Source organism: Toxorhynchites rutilus, chromosome 2 (assembly GCF_029784135.1).
Source record: "Toxorhynchites rutilus septentrionalis strain SRP chromosome 2, ASM2978413v1, whole genome shotgun sequence".
Taxonomy (NCBI): Eukaryota; Metazoa; Arthropoda; class Insecta; order Diptera; family Culicidae; genus Toxorhynchites; species Toxorhynchites rutilus.
The window spans coordinates 137,751,865-137,770,852 of record NC_073745.1 but is presented as its reverse complement, the minus strand read 5'-3'; the positions used below and the strand labels follow the sequence as shown (position 1 = coordinate 137,770,852).

At 41.1% G+C, this 18,988-nt stretch overlaps 1 protein-coding gene and 1 long non-coding RNA gene across 5 annotated transcripts; both read left to right on the top strand.

The window, feature by feature from the left end:
* The first annotated feature begins 930 nt into the window (after positions 1 to 930).
* On the top strand, positions 931 to 11,069 carry LOC129771192 (uncharacterized). Of its 3 annotated transcripts, none has more exons than XR_008742311.1 (4): positions 931 to 1,150; positions 1,270 to 1,372; positions 1,431 to 1,614; positions 10,944 to 11,069. It is a non-coding gene; the product is annotated as an uncharacterized LOC129771192 (long non-coding RNA). The 3 variants fall into 3 exon arrangements; XR_008742310.1 differs by having other exon boundaries at positions 931 to 1,208; XR_008742309.1 differs by having other exon boundaries at positions 931 to 1,372.
* Positions 11,070 to 12,248: 1,179 nt separating this feature from the next.
* On the top strand, positions 12,249 to 18,988 carry LOC129769856 (succinate dehydrogenase [ubiquinone] flavoprotein subunit, mitochondrial). Of its 2 annotated transcripts, XR_008741985.1 has the most exons (4): positions 12,249 to 12,489; positions 16,565 to 18,313; positions 18,374 to 18,697; positions 18,773 to 18,988. XR_008741985.1 is itself a non-coding variant. In XM_055772358.1 (3 exons), the coding sequence occupies exons 1-3, from the start codon at positions 12,445 to 12,447 to the stop codon at positions 18,551 to 18,553; spliced, it is 1,974 nt and encodes a 657-aa protein (XP_055628333.1). In that variant the 5' UTR covers positions 12,249 to 12,444; the 3' UTR covers positions 18,554 to 18,988. The 2 variants fall into 2 exon arrangements, 1 of the variants encoding a protein (XP_055628333.1); XM_055772358.1 differs by having other exon boundaries at positions 18,374 to 18,988.

Below are 18,988 nucleotides of genomic sequence, written 5' to 3'. Positions count from 1 at the left end.
ATTAATGAAATAAAAAAAAACTCTAGAATGAATGGATGTGTATACATTCTCTTGTAGGTAAATTCCAAAATAATCACAGGAAGTGAACACATTATACATATAAATAAATAGTGCCTCTGGCTTGTAACGGAATGTTATTATTATTGGTTCATCAAATTGCACTTTTATCTAACCGTGTTTCTGAGACTGTTGAAAAATTATGTGGCAACAGAGCGTGTGATATAATCATACTATTCGTGTATGCTTGGAAACGAAATAATTATGCGTATGAATGAATAATTAGCGTGCACCCGTGGCCGAGTGGTTAGCGTCTCACATTATCATGCCGGGTGTTCGGGTTCGATTCCCGTTCTGGCCGGGGGATTTTTCGTCAAAGAAATTTCCTTCGACTTTGCACTGTGGTTCACGCGTATTCAAGAGCTTGCCCTTCGGAATACATTTAAGGCGTGTTATCTGGCTTAAGAAATCTCAACTAGGTATTAATAAACGACGCTAGTTAATACATACGTTGAGACGGCAAAAGTTCCACAGAGAACGTTAACGCAATTCAAGAAGAAGAAGATGAATGAATAAACCGCAGCTGGACTAAAGTTAGTTTTTTAAACGTATTCTGAAGTGGGGCGGAAGTATTCATAGGTACGGTAAGAACGCCGTTATGATGCAGGATGTGTGTAATGTCCGTGAGGCCTGGTCTCACTTTGATCATGCTCATGGTGTGCTACACTCCAACATTCGGCCTTATGTGATTTCCAAGGAACATACATATGAGAACGCTCGTGGTTGCCGCAGCAGCTGTGGGTTTAAGGTTTTCCGTCTGCACTCAGCTGCATGTAACCGGAATATTTGAAGCAATGTTTACCTGTCAAATCCACATATAAATAAATGCATATATGTACTTGTGAGAGATGTACGGTTTTGTGTAGCGCGAGGTATCTTTCACATTGTTGTCCGGTTTTCCGTCCAAACCCAGCGGCGCTTTTTGAAACCGGTCCGGCAGAAACCGGATAATGTGTAATCGCCCTTACACGATCAACCGGATTGACAATAAGTGTCTTCAATATCGTGACAGCTAGGCTTTCAACATCTGATCTAACCTCAATCAATATTTTTCCACCTTACACGGTCAATATCAAAGTACGTAGAATAGAAGGTAAGGGATATCTCCTGTATATACACACGGAGAGCGCATGTGTTACACACACAACGAAGTTAGTAATAACAAATCCTCAATTAGTTCGAAGTACTGAAGTTTTTTCAATATTTTAAAAGTTCCAAAAATCTTGATTTTAAAAGTTCCAAAAATCCTGAAAAGAGACAAAATCGCAAGTCGTGCCGACGGTAAACACGATAATATACCGCTTTTTCAGTGCAAGTAAGTTTTTATGTGGTTTTTTATCGATTTCATACTGAACAGGTTTTGTTTACTTCAGCGAAATGTTGAAGTACCACGTCCCGCGATGCCGGAACAGAATAATTTCGAATGAGATAAACTAATCGGAGACGTTTTCAGTTATCCCATGCATTCGCTCCATGGATCGGGAACGGGAACGACACTGCTGCGATATAACCTCTCAACACATTTGTTTATCGGATTGCATTATTTTTATAGTACAGGTGCGATAATTTTACAGTTTTAAATTTTAAAATAATTAAGTAAACTGCTATTTCATCATTTCGAAACATTTTTGGAGACAGTTCTTGTATTATAATTTGAAAAAATGTTTAAATTTATATGGATTCGATCGATGGTTTATTACTATTTCTTGCTTTTTTCCTTTGCCTACCACACTTGAACAAAGCAGGGAGTAGACTACCTTCTTATTCTACGTACTTTGGGTCAATATCGCCCTCAACCCGAGACCAAAGTTCGTAGAATAAGAAGGTAGTCTTCTCCCTGCTTTGTTCAAGTGTGGTAATTTACATTCGGTTTTTCTTCTCAAAAATACATCATAATACTCGTTTCACAAATACAGACTGTTTCTTTCAGTTTCAGAAATGCCAGATTATTTTAGTTTGCGAAAATATATGCAAGTTATTTTATCTGCAAGCAAATGTTTTTATTCCATAAATGAGACTATGACAGTAGAAACCCGATTATCCGCGAGCGGGTGATCCGCCCTGCGGATTATTCATGACTGCGAGTTCCATAGTAAATCAATAGGCCTTTCCGGAATTTGTTAGTGAGTGGTTGTTGAAGATCACAGCAACCGATGATAATCCGAGGCTTTGACGTTCTGAATTTTTCAATAAAGATTCATTCCACTGTTAACTGTTACTAAAGACAGACGTGTTTGATTTTCACTCTACAAGTGGTTATGGGCCCAGAGCACGGAAATTTTTCAAGGTTATTTTAATTTGAAGCAAAAAAAAGATGTCCACGGCCAGAAGTTCGGTTCCCGGTGCTGGATCTGGAGCTGGAGATGGCAACGGAAGAGGCAGGACTGAAGCTGGAAACGTTCGAGTCGGTAGAAGTTCCGTTGCGCTGCCGGCAATTGAAAAGCTCAGAGGGAGGGAGAACTATTCGACGTGGTCTTTTGCTATGCGGATGATTTTAATCCGCGAAGGAAGTTGGTCTGCAGTTGATGGCGATGATGAAGGCGTTCCCGAGGACGTGAAGTTACAGGCTTTGGCCACGATTTGTTTAAGTCTGGAGAGCTATAACTACAGCCTGGTACAGGACGCAGTGGACGCGAAGGAAGCATGGAGGAAACTGGCATCCGCTTTCCAGGACAGCGGGTTGACCAGAAAGATCGGACTGCTCCGGAAGTTCATCTGCTTCATGGCTGATCAACTGCACTAGCGTTAAGGCATACGTGGACGAATTGATGACCACGAGCCACAACCTAGCATCCGTTGGTTTTAAGGTGGACGACTCCTGGCTTGCGGCTATTTTTCTGATGGGTCTTCCTGAGCAGTACGAGTCCATGATCATGGGCCTCGAGACCTCTGGAACGGCTTTGACGGCGGACGCAGTTAAGGCGAAAATTTTACAGGACGTAAAACTTGACCGCGGTCCGGTCAGCAGCAGCAGAGAAGGTGCTCCGTACAGCAGGGCAAGTCGGAAGAAGCCCACAGAACCAAAGGACGGTGGAAAAGGTGAGAAATTGTGTTACAATTGCGAAAAACCCGGGCATTTTGCAGCCAAATGTCCCAATGCCAAGAAGTCGACGGTGAAGGCAGGAAAGTCGAAAGGTTTGTGCAGTGTCTTCGCTATGGGAGATGTTAGGACCGACAAGTGGTATCTCGATTCCGGTGCCACCATGCATATGGCGCGGGCGGACCAGATTTGAAGTCTGGGATGAAAGCGGAGAGCTTATCATCACCGGAATAGAAGAAGGTGGTCTCTATCGTGTGAGCCGGTCGGAGAAATCGTTTTTGGTCAACAGCGTGGAGCTATGGCACAGACGTCTCGTCCATTTGAATGTCGGAAGCTTGAAGAAACTCAAGGAAGTGGCAGATGGAATCGACTTCAATAATGAAGCCCTCGCTGCTGCGAATCGTGTCTCACGGGTAAGCAGGCACGATTTCCGTTTCCTTCCAGTGACTCAAGATCGGAGGAATTGCTGGAACTGGTGCACTCCGATCTGTGCGGCCCGGTAGAGGTGTCATCGTTTGGAGGCAGTCGCTACTTCATTACCTTCGTGGACGATGCCAGTAAGAAGGTAGGCGTGTACTTTCTCGAACGGAAGGACCAGGCCTTAGGTGCGTTCCGGAAATTCAAAGCTAAAATTGAGAGACAAAGCGGAAAAAAGTTGAAGATTCTGCGTACAGATAATGGGACGGGTACATCAACCGAGGTTTCCGTGATCTCCTGGAAAGTGAAGGTATCCGGCATCAAACCACATGTCCATATACGCCCGAACAGAATGGGGTTGCGGAAAGTATGAACCGGACATTGGTGGATTGGTGGAGCACGATGTATGCTTAACGATGCCAAGCTTAGTAAGCAGTTTTGGGCGGAAGCAATCTCAACAGCTGCCTATCTGGTGAATCGTTGCCCGACACGATCGTTGGGTAACAAAACGCCGGAGGAAGCGTTGACCGGAAGCAAGCCAAATTTACAGCACCTGAAGGTATTTGGTTATCAGGTAATGAAGCACGTGCCGAAAGTAAAGCGGAGGAAGTTCGACCCCAAAGCAAGAAAGGTTATCTTCGTCGGCTATTGTGAGGACACCAAAGGCTACCGTCTCTATAATCCGGAGAATGGTGAGTTCGAAATCAGTCGAGATATTGTGGTCCTTGCAGAAGGTGCGATGGATGCGAGAGCAGCGTGTGACCAAGATCTACAGCCGGTGGAGTTCATGGAGCTTCAGTTTGAAGACCTGCTGGTACCACGAAGCACTGTGGGTGTAGCCGATGAAGGTCAGCAAGAAGTACAAGACCAGCAAAAAGCACCAGTTGGTGGAATTTCGGACGATGAATACCAGGACGCCGACGATACTATCCACAACGAAGAGGTTGCAGATGCAGCTGAAAATGCGCTTCCGCCGCAACTCGAAAGGCCAGCTGATTTGCAGCAAGGGCCAAGGCACAGCGGTCGGAAGCGCTGTTATCCAGGCAAGTACAATGATTTTATTAGCTATGGAGCATATTCTGGTGATAGCCTTTCCCCCCAGTTGCCTCCTGATCCAACCGACGGGGAACTTGAGATGGACGACCCGAAATCCTACGACGAAGTTCTGCAAAGGCCTGACAGGGACCATTGGATTCAAGCGATGAACGATGAGTTGGGGTCACTGAGCGATAACAACACGTGGGTTTTGGCGGATCTACCGGAAGGGCGAAAAGCTATTCGAAACAATTGGGTGTTCAAGACGAAGCGTGGTCCTGATAGGACCATTCAACGGTACAAAGCTCGTCTCGTCGTGAAAAAATGCTCGCAGAGGTCAGGTATGGATTACGACGAGGTGTACTCTCCCGTGATGCGATATGCGACGATTCGTTACCTCATGGCGCTGGCGGTCAGATACGATCTGGACATCGATCAGATGGACGCCGTTACGGCATTTTTGCAAGGAGAATTGAATGATGAGGAGATCTACATGATGCAGCCGCAGGGGATCGACCAACGAAATGGAAAGGTGTGCCGTTTGAAGAAAGCGCTCTATGGCTTGAAGCAGTCAAGCCGAGTATGGAATACGCAGCTGGATAGCGTGCTCCAGAAGTTCGGGCTGAATCGTTCTTCAGTTGACCGTTGCTTGTACTGGACGATTCGTGGAAACAAACTGATGTTCGTTACCATTTACGTTGACGATTTTCTGATCTTCACCAACGATCGGAATCTGAAACGGAAACTGAAGAAGTATTTCTGCCAGCAGTTCAAAATGAAGGATCTTGGTGAAGCCAAGTTCTGTTTGGGTATTCGAATTACGAGAGATCAAGCAGAAGAAAAGCTAGGGCTCAATCAGCAAGCGTACGTTGAGGAAATCATCGAACGGTTTGACATGAGCGAAGCGCACCCTGTTTTAACGCCTGCAGATCCAAGCGTACGACTGGACAAATCGATGGGACCAAAGAATCCGCTGGATGTCGAGGAGATGAAGAAAATTCCATTCAAGGAGGCCGTTGGATGTCTGACTTTCGTGGCTCAGGTGAATCGTCCGGACATTGCTTTTGCGGTGAATGCTGTTAGTCAGTTCAGTGCCTGTCCAGGTCGTCAACATTGGGAAGCCGTAAAGAAGATAATTCGCTACTTGAAGGGAACGTCGACGAAGAAGTTGGAGTATTCCAAGCAAGGATCTACCGAGCTAGTTGGCTACAGCGATGCCAATTGGGGAGGAGATACAAATACCCGGAAATCGACGACGGGCTACGTTTTCACGCTACAAGGAGGAGCTATACCGTGGAATGTTAAAAAGCAGCCAACCGTCGCTTTGTCATCCTGTGAAGCAGAATATATGGCCCTGTCGCGTACAATTCAGGAGGCCATGTGGTGGAACAACTTGAAGTCGCAGATATTCGAGGAACAGCATCCGATACCTCTTAATTGCGACAACCAATCTGCAATCAGCATCGCGATAAATGGATCATACAACTCTCGCACGAAACACGTGAGCATTCGCTATCACTTCGTGCACGATAGCCTACAGGAAGGAGTGGCGCAGCTGTCCTACGTATCGACGACCGAGCAGCCAGCTGATGGTTTTACGAAGCCCTTGGCCGTCCAGAAGCAGCATCGTTTTTGCGAACTCGGATTACTCGTTTTGGGTGTCTCGGATTAGGGAGGAGTGTTGAAGATCACAGCAACCGATGATAATCCGAGGCTTTGACGTTCTGAATTTTTCAATAAAGATTCATAGAACATAGTTTTTATGTTAAAACATCTCTTTTCGTGTTTGCATTTTTTTGTCCTTTAATGGGTCATCCCCGATTTTCGTTAATCGCGGTGAGTTTGCCCGACTATTCCGCGGATAATCGGGATTCTACTGTAGCTTGAATTAACACATAATGTTTTTTCATCTGTGATTTTCCCAGATCTTCTCATTTTCCAAATTTTATAGCGGAGTGTGAAGAAACACACAACCCGCTCACTAGCGCAAAGAATGACCGAGTTCAACGTTAAAAAATTCCTAAAACGTTGTTAAGTTTCATCCATTCTCTCACCATCACATTGTCAGTTTACTTTGAAGTTTTGATTTGTATCGTGAAAAGTACCGTATTTTGCTATTCAAAGTATCGGTTTTCCAAACCAAAAGCTTCCATTTATGATTCCTACAATTTCAGTAGTTTATAAATTTTTAATTTTAACAAAAATTAAATGTGCTTGCATATCTGGCAACTCAGTCTGGAAGTCCGTGAGGTAAAACGTGAACATCATGCATCCATATGAAATGTCACGATATTGATGCTCGAAAATCAGAAAATCCGGATTTCTGCGTCGTCGGCCATGTTCAGCTGTCATTATGCTCTCAAATGTCATCATATTGTCAATAAAGTTGACCGTGTAAGGTCCGCTTTATGTAAACAGTGAACTTTTTTTAAGCGGACCTTACACCAGGGGATAGTAACTTCAAGCAAAAAAGTGGGACCGATTCGAGATTGCTTTTATGTAAACAGTGAACTTTTTTTACACTCTAATGGGCACCTTACACGATCAAACTGATTGACAATAAGTGTCTTCAATATCGTGACAGCTAGGCTTTCGACATCCGATCTAACCTCAATCAATATTTTGCCACCTTACACGGTCAATATCGCCCTCAACCCGAGACAACGAAAATATCCGGGATGGCTAGTGGCGACATTCGTGTTTGGGATCCAAACTATTCTCCATCATATTAGAAGGCTAAAAGGCAATTTTCAATTGGTAAAATTTGAATGAAAATATCTACTTGGTATTATTTAATTAGTTGAAGCGCGTAGTCCTAACTCTAACTTAACCTATTTTCTATGAATTTTCAGATATTCCTACTAAAATTTATTATTATTATATAACGTCAGTTTCAGATACAATTTTTGTATGGGATTTTCTCACCACTTGCAGAAAAAAAGTGATTTGCATTCACATAGAATACTAAATTGATTTGGAAAAGTTAATTTTCATTAATAATTTACACTTTAAAACTCGTTTTTCCTTCTCAAAAACACATCATAATACTCGCTTCACAAATACAGACTGATCCTTTCAGTTTCAGGGATGCCAGATTATTTTAGATTGCGAAAATATAAAATATATTATCTGCAAGCAAATGTTTTTATTCGATAAATAAGACTATGACAGTAGAACCCTGATTATCTGTATCTGTATCTGTATCTATTTCTGTATTGATAAAATATAGTTTCTATGTTTAAACATCATCCCGACTATTCGTGGATAATCGGGATTCTACTGTAACTTCAATTAACACGTGATTTTTTTTCACCTGTGATTTTCCCAGATCTTCTCATTCTCCAAATTTTATAGCGGAGTGTGAAGAAACACACAACTTAGACCCCGCTCGCTATCGCAAAAAATGACATTCACTCTCTCACCATCACATTGTCAGTTTACTTTGAGGTTTCGATTTTTATCGCGAAAAGTACTGTATTTTGCTATTTTAGGTACAGTAATTTACATTTAATGCGACATTTTTCTAATTGGGCAGACCTGTATGCGACACGTTTAGTTAGACATTTTTGTAAACATCGAGTTCGGGCCCAAATTATGGCCCCACATTGAAATTCGCCGCCAGACGTCGACGCTGTACCACTCTCATCTTCAATGTCCAATTACAGTTCAAATCGCCTCCAATGCGACACTGAGTGGTTCCTCGGCATGTCGCATTAAATGTAAATTACTGTATCAGTTTTCCAAACCAAAAGCTTTCATTTATGATTCCTACAATTTCAGTTTATGAATTTTAATTGCAATCGCAAAAAAGACTAACAAACATTAAATGTCCGCTTGCAAATCTGGCAACTCAGTCTGGAAGTCCGTGAGGTAAAACGTCATCATCATGCATCCATATGAAATGTCACGATATTGATGCCCGAAAATCAGAAAATCCGGATTTCTGCGTCGTCGGCCATGTTCAGCTGTCATTATGCTCTCAAATGTCATCATATTGTCAATAAAGTTGACCGTGTAATGGGCACCTTACACGATCAACCGGATTGACAATAAGTGTCTTCAATATCGTGACAGCTAGGCTTTCAACATCTGATCTAACCTCAATCAATATTTTTCCACCTTACACGGTCAATATCGCCCTCAACCCGAGACAACGAAAATATCCGCGATGGCTAGTGGCGACATTTGAGTTTGGGATCCAAACTATTCTCTATCAGATTAGAAGGCTAAAAGGCGATTTTCAATTGGTAAAATTTGAATGAAAATATCTACTTGGTATTATTTAATTAGTTGAAGCGCGTAGTCCTAACTCTAACTTAACCTATTTTCTATGAATTTTCAGATATTCCTACTAAAATTTATTATTATTATATAACGTCAGTTTCAGATACAATTTTTGTATGGGATTTTCTCACCACTTGCAGAAAAAAAGTGATTTGCATTCACATAGAATACTAATTTGATTTGGAAAAGTTAATTTTCATTCATAATTTACACTTTAGAATTCGGTTTTTCTTCTAAAAAATACATCATAATACTCGTTTCACAAATATAGACTGTTCCTTTCAGTTTCAGAGATGCCAGATTATTTTAGTTTGCGAAAATATATGCAAGTTATTTTATCTGCAAGCAAATGTTTTTATTCCATAAATGAGACTATGACAGTAGAACCCCGATTATCCGCGAGCGGGTGATCCGCCCTGCGGATTATTCGTGACTGCGAGTTCCATAGTAAATCAATAGGCCTTTCCGGAATTTGTTAGTGAGTGGTAGGCCCATGCTCTTTTGTTGTGGTCATGGCTTTTACATTATTTAGCCACTGGTGTACACGACCTTATAGATGAATAGTTGATTGATTTCTGTATTGATAGAACATAGTTTTTATGTTGAAACATCTCTTTTCGTGTTTGCATTTTTTGTCCTTTAATGGGTCATCCTCGATTTTCGTTAATCGCGGTGAGTTTGCCCGACTATTCCGCGGATAATCGGGATTCTACTGTAGCTTGAATTAACACATGATGTTTTTTCATCTGTGATTTTCCCAGATCTTCTCATTCTCCAAATTTTATAGCGGAGTGTGAAGAAACACACAACCCGCTCACAAGCGCAGAGAATGACCGAGTTCAACGTTAAAAAATTCCTAAAACGTTGTTAAGTTTCATCCACTCTCTCACCATCACATTGTCAGTTTACTTTGAAGTTTTGATTTGTATCGTGAAAAGTATCGTATTTTGCTATTCAAAGTATCGGTTTTCCAAACCAAAAGCTTCCATTTATGATTCCTACAATTTCAGTAGTTTATAAATTTTAATTGCAATCGCAAAAAAGACTAACAAAAATTAAATGTGCGCTTGCATATCTGGCAACTCAGTCTGGAAGTCCGTGAGGTAAAACGTCAACATCATGCATCCATATGAAATGTCACGATATTGATGCTCGAAAATCAGAAAATCCGGATTTCTGCGTTGTCGGCCATGTTCAGCTGTCATTATGCTTTCAAATGTCATCATATTGTCAATAAAGTTGACCGTGTAAGGTCCGCTTAAGGTCCGCTTAAAAATTGCACCGACTTGCACTGACAACAAAATGATATTGTCAATTTGTGCGAGATGCCTCAAAACAGCTGGGAATAAATATTGTTTATATACAGTAAGCTACATTTAATGTGACGTTTAGATCTGTAATGTGACACGTTTAATTGGATATTTTTATAAACATTGAGTTAGGGGGCCAAATTATGGCGCCACATTAAAGTTGCCACCAGACGTAGACACTGTACCAATCACATCGCCAATGTTCAGTTACAAGCCAAAATCGCCTCCAAAGCGACCCTGTGTGGTGCCTCGGCATGTCGTATTAAATTTAAATTACTGTATTATATTTTTATTTATGTTCGCATCATGAGCAACGACCACACATTTATTTTCCACTTGCAACAGTATTCACGATGATTCCCAGCAAACATTAAATCGTATAATTTTGCACGTGCCAAGTCTTACAAGAAATCCGAATCAATCATAATCGCATAAAATATCAATCAAAGTATGTATCGTGTATATTTGAAATCGCATAAAAAGTAAAAACTCGATTCTATATACCATTATCAAATTAAGTCGCAATTCGGTATAATAAACATCAATTTTATTATGTGCATTGTCGTAAAATATATTTAATCCGCATCATATGCGTATATTACGCTGATGCAGTTTGTGTGTCGTATAAGCGTATAATTTAAATCGATTCAGTACTATAGTAAATCGTGTTGCATGCTGAAGAAAATCATGAAACAGTAAATCATATTAGATCCTAATAAAGAACATATTACATTACATTGAAATGTCAATGAAATACTGATGCACTCGAAAGTTTTAACTGCTGTTGAATTAAATTTCAGATAGCCGCGCGAGATAGTTGGTGGATGATAATCCAGACGACCGGAGTTCGAACCCACATCGGAGCAGTTTTCACCAAACACCAATCTGTGCCATTTTAAACATTCATATTCCACTCCCAACACAAGTCAATCAAACAATTATTATTTCTACAAACATAAATACTCATATATAAAAATGGCGATTCGTGGGACTTTAATAAACATTTCACGAAAATATTTTGCGCCATTTGTTTTTTTCTATGTCTGTAATAAATCGTATATGAGTATGGCAAAAGTCATATTAGGTGCGTTGACAATTCATAAATATATTCATATTAGATCGCAATTCAATTTCAACATAATCGCTATTATAGTCGGTCAAAGTTGCATATTCATCCAAACTAATTCGGTAAGCATTTGCCATGTATGTATATGGCCTCCACTTTTGCATGCATATGCCAGTTAGGCGCATTATATGCCAACCAAATTTTAGGGCATATGATGTTATATATACGCTTGTTATGCGATTCAAGGTTTGCTGGGAAAGTCCAGATAATTAATAATTGAAAAACTAACAAATTGAATTGAATATTAACAAAAATGTGTAAAAATAATTATGATTATGCAGCAACACGCTTGCAATAGATGATCGACTCGGCTCTCACTTCATGAAGCGTTTCATATGTATAAAGCTGAACATTTATTTCGATATATCGATTCTCCCATCTAGCATATATTGTATGTACGTATGTATGTAGTATCTCCTGTCAAAGCAACGCGATTTTCACAGTCAAAGCTTGAAGAGTTCTATATTTTTTCTCACTGTCATGGGTGATTTCGCGCTTTGCTCTGATTGGTTGACGAAGAAAAATCGCGCTCATTGTGGAGGATTGTAAATCCGGCATTACACACTGGCGACTATTTTTTCGAGATTTGCCTCTTGATAACAAAACACGTGCCATCAATGCGCGAAAACTTTGAGAAATTTAAGAAAAACTACCTGGCATCTCTGGCACTGGCACTCACCGTTGACAGTTGCATTGCCCACCCAAACCAAGACGGGTCTATGGTACTAGGTGAGGCCGTTTCGTCACTAAGTTTGGTAGGGGAGCGGTATATGAAAACAGCAGGGAAGAAAGCAGAAGGGGAATTATTTGCTTGTAGCGTGAAAGAGACTGATCACGAGCGAGCTTCGGCAATAGCGTATTGTGTTTTGTTTACAAACAAAACACAGTAGACTTCCAAGATGGCTGAAGAGTGGTTTTAGCAAGTTAGCCCACCTTAGTATATACTTCTAGGCGCCTTGACCCAAACATTCTGCCAGACGGCGGTTCTCTTTTCTCATTCATTGTCGTGGTCTCTTCGGGCTTGAATTGTATACACACACGCGTTTTGCTGCCTTTCGCGAGTTGGACTACGCGGTAGCGGATGATAATTTTAATTTTAAGAAGTATCGCGTGAAAAACGAAAATCGTCAATTGTTGTGTTTTGTACTTACGAACGAGTGAATACCACGAGCGGGATGTTACGATTACCCTCTTTGTTGACCAAGACCGCACTGTCCACGGTAAGTACCGAGATTCAACGCAGTGCTAGACAGATGAAAAATATCTGCAAATCTTATTTTCTCACGGCCTGCCGCGAGTCAAGTGATAAAAGTTACACAACGTCAGCCAATTGCTCTCGTTTGCGGTAGCTGCCTGTGCATTTTGGTTACATAATTCAGGATTATTTTTCTTGAGCATTTATGCTCAGATAATTGTAATAAGAAAAATTTGTTTCTCTTGATGGTTTATATGTCTGTGGCGAATACCATCGGATTGAAGACCAGATGAGTGAACAGTGAATAGCTTTGAATTGTTTTCTAGAGGAATTACCATATAAACAATACTCGCAGATAAAGGTAGCATAGATAATTTTATCACGTGGTTCCCATTTAAACAGATTCTGAAGGTATCAAAGATTTTTCTCGCATCTGAATCGACTACTATCTTACTACGTATTAGTGAGGTTTTATCCTTTCGAGAACACTAAGCGAATAACGAAATGTTGGGAGCCACTGCGGCGGAAAGCGAAACTGTTTCATGTTCTGCATTCAATCCAGCATCTAATCTATTTTCGTATATGTTGATCATATGATATTTCATATCAACAAAGGCATGTATCTATCACATGCCTGCGGCGTATCAAAATATCAGTGTACCAATAATTGAAATTTTGATATAGATAACGATAATATAGAGACGGAGGTGTGGTTTCATTGACACGTAGCTTAGATGACGATTAGGAGGATTAATTTCTTAGACGGTTTCATGCATTTATTGCAATATTTTTACGAACATAAAAACGCAGATAACGATAAGGAAATAATCAGCAAATGCAGTTCAGCTGCAATTTAAATGGTTTAGTCGGAAATTTTTTTAAAATCGATACTTCTTGTGGGCTTCATTTATTTTAGATAAGTGTTCAGTTTATTCTGTGAGTCAGTGGGTGGCTCTGTTTTTTATAGATGCTCAAAACTTTTGTTTTGAAATTTAAAGCCCATTCGGGTTGAAACTGGCACTTTAAGGTGGTATTCTAGTGTAGAGGCGCGAATTTCGGACCTACATTGAAATAATGCTGCCCAAGTTCAACATGGCAAACTAGCAAACTAGAAATCGGTCAAGACACCGATAACTGACGAGCTGAACAAGGAGATGTCACCAAAAACCCCTGACGAGACGAAGCGGAAGGCCAACATCCCGTATCAGGAAGCAGTCGGTAATCTGATGTATTTAGCCCAATATACCCGACCGGGCATTTTGTTTACCGTGAATCAGCTGAGTCGATATAATTCCAATCCTGGAATGCAGCGATGGAGTGCTGTGAAGCACCTGTTCCGTTACCTCCGTGGAACCGCGACAGTGGAGCTGACAATTGCGTAGTCAACATGTGAAGATTCCCATGATCGTTCGCATAGTAGCGGACACGCAACCCCCTTCTGAAAAACGTTGATTCCCACGAAAACTACACTGTGCAAAATATCAGCTCATTCGGATTTCATTTACTAGTGTCGCAAATGTCAAAATTTGAGTTTTTGATGCATGCAGTATTAAGACATTTGGCATTAATTTTTTGTTGAAACCCCGATTTCTTGTATTCCCATCTAGGGTGATTTTTCGGTTTAAAATAAAACTCAAATTATGACGTTTGCGACACTAGGGAATGAAGTCCGATTGAGCCAATAATTTGCATAGAGTGTTTTATTGTGTGAATCAACATTTCGCAGGAAGTCCAGTAAAAAAACGAGATGACTTTTTTCATTGGCATCCTAATCCATACATTTTACCTCATATTCCTAAAAAGCCAAAGAGATGAATTTTGAAAAAAAAATTCGAGATGACAGTACATTTTGACGTTTCATGTAGTTTGAAGACAATTTTTTTTTTTATTCCGTTTATTTTTACAGGCTCAGTTACATAAGTTTAATGGAGCCAAACTCTTAACTATATTTCAACTAGCATATATCAACATGTTGTTTCCTTAATTCTATGGTTAATGAAATAGGAAACCGATTACTCGCGGTCGACTCGAGTTTAGAAGGGTGACACATTTTCATTAGGAAAAGGATGGGATGTAAGGAGATGTGTGTTTACACTCGCACTCACATTCACATTCACATTCTCATTCACACTGACACTTCACACTCAATTCTTAAAACTATCCTTACAACTAATATGTATTTACAATTTAACTTATTCTAATGTTAGTAGGAAGGGAACCGATAGCTCGCGAAGGACGAAAAGGAGGGGAAAAGGATGTATGAACAATCACACTCGAAGATCGATAGCTTTAAGGAAAACATATATTTGGGACATGTAATTAAGGTCTAACCGAGCCAACACATCTCTCACTGGCACATTGGACTGCTTTCCTCCAGCCCGAAGGGAGTTTTCTAAATTTGATCTGGCGACAAGATACAACTCGCACGACCAAACAACGTGTTCGATGTCGTGGTAACCATGGCCACAACCGCAGAGATTGATGTCGGCAAGATTAAAACGAAAAAGCAGCGCGTCTAACGAACAGTGATTGGACATGAGTCGGGAGAAGGTGCGAATAAAGTCCCGATTCAAGTCCAGACTTTTGAACCATGGATTGAGGCTAACCTTAGGGATAATTGAGTGGAGCCACCGGCCTAATTCATCTTCGTTCCATTTGCGTTGCCAGTTAACGATGGTATTTTTACGAACTAAAGAATAAAATTCATTGAAGGCGATTTGACGCTGATAAATTTCGCCTTCAATTGCACCTACCTTTGCTAATGAGTCAGCCCTCTCATTACCCGGAATTGAGCAATGTGAAGGGACCCAGACAAAGGTAATGACATAACAGCGTCTGGATAAAGCACTCAAAATGTCTCGTATTCTCTCAAGGAAGTACGGCGAGTGCTTTTCCGGCCTCACTGAACGGATAGCTTCGACAGAGCTCAGACTATCCGTTACAATGTAATAGTGTTCAACAGGTCGTGAGGCGACGCTGTCCAGCGCCCAGTGTATTGCTGCCAATTCAGCAATATACACTGAGCAAGGATACTGAAGACTGTGTGAGGTGCTAAGAAGAAGACAACTGGCATCAACAATTTTTGTGACGATAATCCCAGCTCCTTACCGCCCACATTACGATCTGCTGCATCGGTAATTGTCACTATTAATAACACAACAATGGAAGCCTCATATCATAAGTCCAACTGTGAACATTTGAATAATATGAATATTCTCCGAAAAAGGGCGGCATGTAATGTATATGGATAGAATTGGAATACTCTTAGGCCTAAACAGCTACTGTGTAATAGATAAAAACAAATGTTTATCGATGAATAGGAATCTTACGCCTAAAAAATGGCTACAGTGTAATATACATCAATAGTTATCTTAAGATAATAAATATATACGAATAAATTCGGCTTTGTTACAGCTGAATTGCTGAATGAGCCTAATAAATAGATGGAATAAAAAAAAAGTTTTTGAGAAAGTTCCGTTTGAAAATTCGAGATGACCATTTTCATTGGTACTCTAGTGTACAAGTACATGTTTATCTTGTGTCGACACTTATCTATTGAGCAATTAGTTACCCCTTATTTTTTATTCTAGGTCCATTATTTCGGAACTTAGAAGATATATAGAGACGCTTAGAAGAAAACGGACGCGCAATCCATTTTTTCACAATTATTTGGTGGATTTCAATCCGTTCGATTTATCCGCTTTCTTTAACACTTTCGTCGCCCCGTCACCCACATATGGGTGAAACTTTCCTCTTTCAATTTGGATAGGATTTTTAAAAGGAATTTTATAGAATTATCACCTAATTGTAACTATAGCATATGTAGAAAAAAAAGAAAATTATAACAATATTATTATAATGATTATACTATTCTTTTTATTAGTTTATAGTACGGATGATTTGTACTGCAGTTTTTTGTGAAACCCATATAATATGACTTTGGCTTGTGTTATTGTTGTCAATTCATCTTCAAATTAAAGAAAATATTGCTAGAACATGTAAAAGTTGTCTACAAACCAAGCTTCGCATGAAACTCAGAAACGTCGAACGTGTTAATACCTGTCTGAAAAGTCCTCTAATACAAGCCTTCAATATTTCAGGTTCGCGGAATTTCGGCAAACACGTCCCAGCGGGGACTGCATTTCACCGTGGGTCAAAACAATGCTAGAGCAAGCCACGATGCCATTTCCAACGAATACCCAGTGGTTGACCATACATATGACGCGGTCGTTGTCGGAGCTGGTGGAGCAGGGCTACGAGCAGCCTTCGGTTTGGTTGCAGAAGGGTTCAAAACTGCCGTAATCACAAAATTATTCCCAACACGTTCGCACACTGTTGCAGCTCAGGGAGGAATTAATGCTGCACTCGGCAATATGGAGGAAGATGACTGGAAGTGGCACATGTACGATACGGTTAAGGGATCCGATTGGTTGGGAGATCAAGATGCTATCCACTACATGACTCGAGAAGCACCGAAGGCTGTCATTGAATTGGAAAATTACGGTATGCCATTCTCTCGCACTCCCGACGGTAAAATCTATCAACGCGCCTTCGGGGGTCAAAGTTTGAAGTTTGGAAAAGGTGGACAGGCGCATCGATGCTGTTGCGTTGCCGATCGTACGGGACACTCCCTGTTACACACGCTTTACGGACAATCTCTCAGCTACGACTGCAATTATTTCATTGAATATTTCGCACTGGACTTGCTGATGGAAAATGGACAATGCGTAGGTGTGATCGCGCTGAATTTGGAAGACGGCAGTATTCACCGTTTCCGGGCTAAAAATACAGTTTTGGCTACCGGAGGTTATGGTCGTGCATACTTCTCTTGCACTTCTGCTCACACGTGCACTGGCGATGGCACAGCGATGGTTGCACGCGCAGGCTTGCCTTCTGAAGATTTGGAATTCGTACAGTTTCATCCTACCGGTATTTATGGTGCTGGCTGTCTAATTACTGAAGGATGTCGTGGCGAGGGTGGTTACCTGATCAACTCTCAAGGTGAACGTTTCATGGAACGTTATGCTCCGGTGGCTAAGGATCTCGCGTCTCGTGATGTTGTTTCCCGTTCGATGACTATAGAAATCCGCGAAGGTCGTGGCTGCGGACCCGAAAAGGATCATGTGTACCTGCAGCTCCATCATCTGCCCCCAGAGCAGCTTGCTCAGCGCTTGCCAGGAATTTCGGAAACCGCAATGATTTTTGCTGGCGTGGATGTAACTCGTGAGCCAATCCCTGTGCTGCCGACAGTCCATTACAACATGGGTGGAGTCCCAACTAACTATAAGGGACAGGTCCTAACTATCGATTCGTCAGGAAATGACCAAGTCGTTCCAGGATTGTATGCTTGCGGTGAGTCGGCGTGTTCTTCCGTTCATGGAGCCAATCGTCTTGGAGCGAACTCATTGCTGGATTTGGTCGTGTTTGGCCGTGCCTGCGCCAAAACTATTGCCGCAGAAAATCGGCCCGGAGAGAAAATTCCTGACATCAAACCAAACGCCGGTGAAGCGTCTGTTGCAAATCTCGACTGGGTTCGTAATGCCAACGGTTCGTTGCCCACTTCGGCGCTGCGATTGAACATGCAAAAGACTATGCAAACGCATGCTGCCGTATTCCGCGAGGAGAAGAGCTTGCAGGAAGGTGTTCGTAAGATGGCTGATATCTACAAAACCATAAAAGATGTAAAAGTTTCTGACCGCTCCCTTGTGTGGAACTCGGATCTAGTGGAAACGCTGGAACTTCAGAACCTGCTGCTGAACGCAAACATGACTATTGTCGCTGCCGAAAATAGGAAAGAATCGCGAGGTGCGCATGCCCGAGAAGATTATAAGCAACGAATGGATGAATACGTAAGTATTGGTGTTCTCTGTGCCATGTACTCTTTTGTTATCAACACTTTTTTTCAACAGGACTTCAGCAAACCTCTAGAGGGACAACAGAAGAAGCCAATTACGGAACACTGGCGAAAGCATTCACTCCTTTGGGTTGATCCAGCTACTGGCAGCGTAAAAATCGATTATCGCCCAGTCATCGATCATACCCTCAACGAGGAATGTACCACCGTTCCACCGGCTATCCGTTCATACTAAAAAAAATCCTGCTAGTAACAATTTCTGTTACACCCGCAAAAGGGATACAAAATATTTGAATGTACACCCGCTAAAATTATGACATCTCATTTCATCGTTGTGGATTATCCACTCAGCCAATTGGTAAAAATTTGCTTCCGATTTGTAACTATCATGAGATGATTATACATGAGACTTAATTTGTCGCTGGATAGCTAAGTTTTCGATTCTCGTTTCTAGATCTCATACACATTTTTGCAAACGAATTGCTTTTACGTAAGAATTAAATTATCTACGAACTATGTAATGTTTGGCTTGGCGGTGGTCTGAGAAAAGAAAAATCGAGCAGATAATGAATCCTCAGAAGTAACGAATACCATCTGAAAGAGACAAATGGAGTTCAATGTTTATTATTTATTGTAAAAATAAAACAAAAAAGCACTTCTCAAAACGTAA